Genomic DNA, 8,610 nt, shown 5'->3' on the forward strand with positions numbered 1-8,610 from the left:
TATTGACTCCTTATTCCATTTGCGGTTGTGGTAGCCGATGTGGTTTAGGATCATGAGTTAATAGGTTCGAATCCTGGGTCGGGCTGGTCGGGCTGTGTGATTCTTTCTACAAATAAATTTTCTGAAAATTCTCAGCCCGAAGTTGGGAAGGTGCTGTGCCTCGTAGAGCACATTAAGTCTTGGGTTCGATCATTACGAGTTTCATTAACATCTGATCATCATCATCTCCTTACTCTTATCGCACTTAAGTGGGGTCGGAAAAATATGTCAATATTTTCCGTTCGTCTCTATTACTCGTCAACTCATCATTCATTAACATCTTTAACATTTAATTCATTAACATTCATTAACATCATTAACATCTGATAGTGATCGTTAAACATTATCACATTACGAGTATGGTGACAGAGCCGTGATAGCCCAGTGGATATGACCTCTGCCTCCGATTCCGGAAAGTGTGGGTTTGAATCCGGTCCGAGGCATGCACCTCCAGGCAAACCTGCATACTAGAGAATTTTCTTAATCCTCTGCGTGTGTCGTCGTCATCAACCCATATTCGGCTCACTGCTGAGATCGAGTCTCTTATCAGAATGTGAGGGGTAAGGCCAATAGTCCACCACGCTGGCCCAATGCGGATTGGCAGACTTTACACACGCAGAGAATTGAGATAATTCTCTGGTATGCAGGTTTCCTCACGATGTTTTCCTTCACCGATTGAGACACGTGATATTTAATTTTTGCGTGTGTAAAGTCTGCCAATCCGCACTAGGCCAGCGTGGTAGACTATTGGCCTAACCCTAACTAACAGAACCCTAAGACTCGAGCTCAACAGTGAGCCGAATATGGGTTAATAATGAGTATGGTGGCATTATCACCTTGGGGTGTTAATGTTGAATTGAGAAGCGTTGTGGGTCTAGGCTCCATATCTCCTCCTAAAAAGCGGGAGGCTTGTTCCTGTAGTGGTCCATTAAAATAGGCTGATGATGATGATAGATTGTTTTTTAGTGCGCCATTTATCATAGGGTGTGCCATTAGCCACGCCCTGGGCTTATATAACGGATGCAAGTCCTCTAGGGCGCAAGGACACATTTTATAGATTTATCTAGCCAGCTAGGCTCTGCCCGGGAATTGCGTAGGTGCAGGGTAGATGCAGGGGTGTATGCGCGCGCCGAACTTTTGCCTCACTAGGCAGCGTCCACAATTACCCTTATTTAAAAGTAGTTCCGCCCTTAGAGAGTCATTTAGCCCATATCTGCTGTTTCTGCCTAAGCGCCCCATCAGGTGATGCTTCTGCGCTAACCCAGCACCCTCACTGAAGCCGCTGAGGTTCCACCGAGGAGTACGGTACTATACAATCAAGAGAAAAAATGTGTAGCTGATTGTGACCAAGTTAAGGCAGCCTACCTCATCTCCTTTCCCTTATCCCACTTAGGTGGGATCGGCATGTGTCAATCTTCTTCATTCGTCTCTATAACTCGTAGTCACTTTGTCAACTTTACCTCTTATATACTTGTACAGATTTGATGTATCATTGTACCAAAGCGCCGGAGAAATTACGTTAAAGCCGTCGCTATATCATTCGTTTTAGTATGATGTCGCGTAGATTTTATGTGCAAGTATGACCGCTAACATCTTAGACTGCATTTGAGTCTTACACCGAACTTGAAAAACTAAGAAGGTTTTATGTGACCGATAAGTGAACGATTATTAAGAGCATGTTAGAACATAAATTTTCCTCTTCAAGGACGGGCGAAGCAGTACTTAAGCTCAAGAGGTTTCCAAGAGGTTAAAGAGTTGTATCCTCGCCCTTTAGACCTTTTTAATACCCATTTCTAGCACAAACTTCGTTTCGAGGAGAAAGGGGAAGGTTAGTTACCTATATTCATCAACATGCATATTTTTTGATGAGAAAGGAAAATATTTTGATAGATGAGATGATGAGATATTTGTAGTGGTTTATTAGGCAAACATCTCTGCATATAGGTGAGATCTGGATCTTAGAACCACCTTGCTGCTTTAATGTGAGTTGGCGGGCCTAGAGTTATAATGTTTGACTACGTAACGAAAACTTAATTAATGGCGATAAAAAAATATGGCTGTATAACATAGTCAGCGATTTTAGTTTAGGTGTGGACATTCCCTTTAGAGCAAAAGTGCGGGCTTGCATCTGCACTTTCTGGAACAAACCCCCCTCCCCGCGTGCCTCCTCTCCTTCCCCCCCTCCGAATCGATACAGGCTTACCTGATACGATTTATATTCATACCTCCTCTATCAGTCATACAGCTAACTGCATTTCAGTCGCGAATTATTAATTATTATTTTTTAATTAATTTAACAGAAAATAAGGAGGTTTCATATTTGGATGGTACATTTCTCGTTTAGTTTACCGCGTTTTTATTTAATTTAATAATGGATTAGTGATTTTTCTATTGTTGGTTTAGTTTTCAAGGCCAATGGTTACGACGCGGCGCAAAAGGGTGAGTTGAATTTTTTTTTTTTTGACAATTTTATTTTTTATGCTGCCATGTTTATTTTGTTTAAGTTATCATTTCATTTTGTCTTAAATGTACCTATTTTTGATATTTTTTTTTTTTGCATTTTTTTAACTTTTTTTTTTAATAAAGGGAATAACAAGTAATTCTTTTATGTTTGTTTTGAAATATATCACAAAATATTTAGTGAAAAACTTAATATCCTTTGTTAACGGGTGATCCAAAAATAACATACTGAAATGGCGGGGCGGGGTCGACTTCATTGTTGCAGCCGCCATTTTGAATCTCGAACTATTTTGAATAACGGGCTCAATAAGTAATTGTTTTACATATATTTCTTTTTAAAATGTCACAATTTGACAAATGAATAAATATCCTTTGTTAAAACTGTGATCCAAAAATAACTTACGGGCGGGGTCGACTTCATTGCTGCAGCCGCCATTTTGATTCTCGAACTATTTTGAATTTTTGAATAACGGGCATAATAAGTTAAAGATTTTTTTTTAATATGTCACAAATTGTTATTATTAAATGAAAAACTTAATATCCTTTGTTAACGTTGATCCAAAAATAACTTGCCTATATACTAAAACGGTGGGCGGGTCGAGTTCATTGTTGCAGCCGAACAATTATAAGCAATTTTATATACTTTTTAAATATAATATGTCACAAATTTATAAATGAAAAAATATCCTTTGTTAACGATGATCTAAAAATAGCTTACCTCTGCTAAGGCGGGGTCGGGTCGCCTTGCAGTCGCCATTTTGATTTACGAACCATCCGCCATTTTGACGCGCCCGCTTCGCCATCTTGTTTTATCCGCAAAGTACAGGACATCCGCCATGTTGAATTTATGATGACGTGTCCTACATTTGTGTTTTGCGCAAACTCCCAACCTCTCTTCCAATTATCGGGCCAAGCGATCGATCTTATCACCTTACCTGTTGCCAAGCTGACATCGCATGCGAACTACAACATCGCAACAACATCGCTGGTATTACGCGGTATGTCAAGGTCTTAAATTAGACTTTATTAATTCTTAATTAAAACTTAATTAATTTATTTTAACTTCAAAGGATGTTTAGTTGAACATTTATCCCGATGCCGATTTAAATAAAATTCTTATACACGTTTAATTTGGATGCTAAGTGACGTCATGCTAAATACAATATGGCGTACGGCGGCGTAAGGTAAGTGGATTTTTTTTTTGCTTTGTCCTTTATTTATTGTTTTTAATTTTTATCAAATATTTATTAAATGTATCTAAATGTCATTGAATTTTGTTGTTCATTCAATTTGCCATTTTGACGTTTCCGCCATTTTGTTTTATGTAGGACATACGCCATATTGAATTTGATGACGTGTCTTAGGTACATCCGTGTTCTGCGCAAACTCCAAAGCTCTCGACCAATTATATCAGGTCAAGCAATCAATCGATTTTATCGCCTTGTTACCAACCTCACGTTGCATGCGAAATGCAACGTCGCAACGATATCGCTTGGAGCATACTACATCGCAACGATATTTCTAACGATATACAACACTGAAGCGTTGTCGTTTACGAACTACAACATCGCAACGTAATCTCAGGCGAACTACTACATCGCAACGATATTACATCGGAAGAACAACATCGTAACGATATCGGCGATTTTACGCGATGTGAAAACGTCTTAAATCAGACTTTAACTTTGAACTTTTGTGTGACAACTTTTTTTTTTTCGTGTTGAGTAAGTGCCGATGGCTCCATGCGGGACCACTACGACGTCACCGGGGGGTTTGGGCGAGCGCAGAAGCATCGCCTAATGAGACCCGAAGGCTGTGACTAGTTGCAATTTAGTTTAGAGCTTAAAATACATACACGTTGAGGTGGATGACAATAGTTTGCGTGACGTCATTCTAAAATCAACATGGCTGACTCTTAAAGAAGTAGAGAGTTGATTTAGACGAATATTTTATTTCAGAATAGCGGACGATTATTTTTAAATTCTTTTTATTTTGTTGAGAAATTACCATAAAAAATCGTTCTTTGTTACTGATTATAATTTTTTTTTATTCTATGACCAGTTAGCTCTTGTATGTGATCTCACCTAATGCTAAGTGGCGGTCTAAGATCTTCTATCTAGAATATATTCTTAATCTTCGATCTAGATAAGCTGGTTAACTTAGATAAGTTTATTCTAGCCATAAAAATAAAATAGATAAATATTTAGTGCATGCTTATTTTGCTCGTAAATATGTTATGCGCAGCTGTCGAACTTATTGTTTTTACTATCTACGTGGCATGCATAGACAACTCGAACAAGGTAGGCATTTCTGCGAATTATCACCAGAACTACTATGTATCTGCGCTGAGCGAAGAATTTTTGAGAGTTCTCTCAATAATTGTGGGCGTAATATTTTTATATTTTTTTATGTTTTATTAATATATTTTTTCTTTTTACATTTTTTATGAATATTTAATTTTATATTATTATTTAATTTACCTTTGTTTTATTTTTAAATATACTTATTTATGTGAATTCGCAATCATCATTAAAATGGGAGAAAGGGTTTGTTTGTTGTTAGTTTATCACACTAATATTATAAAAGTGAAAGTTTGTATGTATGTTTGTTACTCCTTACCACCGCAACTTAAGAATGCAGATGCATTATAACTTTTATTAACATGTAGGCTACTTTATCGTGAAAAAATACAGTTCCCGCAGGAGGAGTTAATTTATGTCCATTCCAAATTTCGGCCAAATCGGTTCAGTAGTTGATTTGTGAAGGAATAATAAACACACGAGCCGTGATAGCCCAGTGGATATGACCTCTGCTCCGATTCCGGAGGGTGTGGGTTCGAGTCCGGTCCGGGGCATGCACCTCCCAACTTTTCAGTTGTATGCATTTTAGGAAATTAAAATCTTACGTGTCTCAAACGGTGAAGGAAAACATCGTGAGGAAACCTGGTTACCAGAGAATTTTCTTAATTCTCTGCGTGTGTGAGGTCTGCCAATCCGCATTGGGCCAGCGTGGTGGACTATTGGCCTAACCCCTCTCATTCTGAGAGGAGACTCGAGCTCAGCAGTGAGCCGAATATAGGTTGATAAGGAAGGAATTAACATACACATTTAGGTATATAAAAGTTTCGCATGTATAATATTAGTGATAGGTACATATTTTGCTGACACCATGTTGATGCCCCCGTTCTACAAATCGGTGACTCGAACTTAGTTTGTAATATCATGTTACTTGATACATTGTGTTGTAATGATGGACATGCGATAGCCAGACGTGCCTCATTTTAAATAAATAAATATATTTAAATTTCGGTAAACCATGGATTTAGAACTTACAAAGATAATAATCTAGATGATTTAGTACGATTAGTAACAATTTTTAGATTATTTTATTCTATTAAGACTGAAATTTCGTCAGCTCATGCATTCTGTGGCGTGCATTTCGTAGATGCAATATACCTGAGGACTCCCTGTAATAGAGAGCCTTCCATAAGTAAGTTGTTAGCCAAATATGAAGCCTGGATTGTGGTGGTTTTAAAAGATAGCAGCCTAGCAGGTTTCAAGGGTCCAACAACCTCAACCGTCCGTATAAAAGGTTTTTTTGGCATAATATTGTCACTTAGATCCGTGACAACCCTTCATCTTTACCGCGAATAATTTATTAGTCTTTCATAGAATGAGGTATATCTGACTAAGGCAGGCTCTCGTTGTATGATATCATTGCTTAGTTGCACAATCGTTTGCTGACTTTGTCCAAGCAGCCGTTGGGAATGTAATGTGAGCACTCGCTTTGGTGTACAAAAAATGGCGACCGTGCTAATTAAAAGAAAAACATATCAAATTGTGCAGAGTTTTGTTTTTGAAGTGTAACACTACTGAGAATTTGATAACGATATACGATATTATGATTATGATACTGGGAATATGACAATTATTAGAGTTTACAAATAAACTGTGATGGGAAACTTTGTTATGTAACTTTTGAGATTTATCATCTTCATTATCAGTAATTTTTAACAGCCCACTTCAGAGGCATGCCTCCCTCCTTATAAGAGAGGGTATTTGGAGCTTTGACACACCACACTGATCCAATCCGGGTTGGCGGAATTTTTGAATTTAGAATGTGACGTTTATGTAGATTTGAACTCAAGACCTTATGCTCTATAACTGCACAGGCTATCCACTGGACCAATGATACAGATAAAATTAAATGTATATAAAGAAAAACATAAACTATTATTTTCTAAAATCTATCTAGATGTCGTTTTATTCGTTTATTTCAAGTGGGATTAATTCACAAGTAGGTACTGTGAAATGTAAATATTGTCTGTTTTTAATGGCTTTACTATCGGTAACTATAGTAAAGCCATTAAAAACTGGTGGCTAACCCCAGAATCTTCAGAGAAGAATAGATTAAAAAAAATCATCAGTTGTTCTTTTAAAAAAAATATTACAATTAGGTAAAAAATGTTACAATATTTTTTTTGACAGGATTTTGACATATTTTTTGTTTTTTTTTTGTACCGGCAACTCCATACGTTCTTTTGTTGTTTTGTAATGATCATCGTTGTAATGGTGGTGATTGTGTTGGTTCCAGGAGTCCCTGGGCGGGGTGTTCGGTACGGGTGCGGCAGGGCCGGAGGGCGCGGAGAGGAGGGAAGGGGGCAAGCGCGGCCGAAGACCTGGCAGGAAGGCACTACTCGACAAACAGGACATGAAGGCCAAACTGGGTTAGTAGATATATATTTTTTTTAATTTATACTTTATATTATAAATGTGAAAGTAAGTCTGTCTGTCTGTTACCTTTTCACGGCTAAACGGCTGAACCGATCAAGATGATTTTTGGTATAATGGTAAATGGGACCTTGGAGCAAAACATAGGGTACTTTTTTATCTTGAAATTAAAATAGAAGAGGGTGAAACAGGCGCTGTAAGTTGGTATGGAAAGTCCTTCATTTTTAGAGTTGCAGTTTTAAAAATTTGTTCATAAATCGTTCAAAAAAATACGAAATATATCGTGATTCAAGAATTTTTAAAATTCAACCTCTAAAGTGGTGAAATGGGAGTTGAAAGTTTACATTGATTTACACGCGGACGAAGAACCTCAAACATTCATTGATGCAATCGCGTACATTGAGATGGATGTGTGGTTTATAAAAGGAATGAATACATAAGAGGAAGTATGAAAGTTTTAAATTGTATATACATAAATTAAGAGTATGCTAATAGCAAAGCAATTTTGTAAAAGGAACAGGGTGTCTGCGATCATTACTTTCGGAGCTACAGGGATTTAAAGGGTCAGATTTGCGGCGCTGACGCGGATCCCTGAAAACCGCCCCATACAAAATGTCACGAACTAATGACGTCGTAGATAATGTAATGATCGTTAGATTTGTATGTGCGTTCAAACAAAATTACTAATATCTTTGTTATTTGTGCGTTTATGTTTATAGTTCATATATTAAAAAAATCACATTTAATGTAAGGAAGCTAAAACTGTTTGAATTTTCATTTAATTACGATAAAAGATTTTTAATAGATTTTGAAATTTTATAGTCTCATTTATTTTGCAAATATCCAGACAATCTTTGCTTTTTATGTATAAATTAGTTAACATTGACCCTATTTACCCGAATGTATCATAATAATCAATATATTCAAACCTAGTCATCATCCCCATTTCGACTGGCGAGTTTGTCTTTATTATTATTGACGTTTTATTCTCGCTAATAACGTAACTGTGTAACGTTCCAGAACGCAGCAGACAGTCTGCTCGCGAGTGCCGGGCCCGCAAGAAGCTGCGCTATCAATATCTGGAGGAGTTGGTCGCCGATCGTGAACGCTCCGTGCTGTCGCTGAGGAAAGAGCTGGATAAGGTCAGTTCTTTTTTTAACCGACTTCAAAAAAGAGGAGGTTCTCAAGTTGAATGTTGTTTCAAATCTTTTTATGAGGACTTCTCTAAGGTAGTTAGTTATATCATCATTAGCAACACATATTCTTACCGTTGCTCGAGTCGCCTCTCAGAATTAGAATGGTTAGGCTAGTCCATTATACTGGCTTAATGCTTATTGGCAGACTTATTTTTTTACTCTTCACAAGTTAGCCCTTGATTACA

At 37.4% G+C, this 8,610-nt stretch overlaps 1 protein-coding gene across 3 annotated transcripts in view; it reads left to right on the plus strand.

The window, feature by feature from the left end:
• Positions 1-8,610, plus strand: part of LOC112053189 (REPTOR-binding partner) — a 45,725-nt gene that overhangs the window by 17,276 nt on the left and 19,839 nt on the right. For 2 of the 3 annotated variants that reach the window (XR_008252018.1, XM_024092517.2), the window contains exons 2-3: positions 7,093-7,225; positions 8,250-8,371. Coding sequence is in view for 1 of the 3 variants with exons in the window: in XM_024092517.2 (XP_023948285.2) it covers positions 7,093-7,225; positions 8,250-8,371 (255 nt within the window). In the remaining 2 variants the exon portion in view is untranslated. Of the gene's footprint in view, positions 1-2,267; positions 2,479-7,092; positions 7,226-8,249; positions 8,372-8,610 lie in introns of those variants that run through there. The other variant, XR_008252019.1, reaches the window with a different exon arrangement.

The sequence above is a fragment of the Bicyclus anynana genome, chromosome 23 (assembly GCF_947172395.1).
Source record: "Bicyclus anynana chromosome 23, ilBicAnyn1.1, whole genome shotgun sequence".
In the NCBI taxonomy this organism is placed as follows: domain Eukaryota; kingdom Metazoa; phylum Arthropoda; class Insecta; order Lepidoptera; family Nymphalidae; genus Bicyclus; species Bicyclus anynana.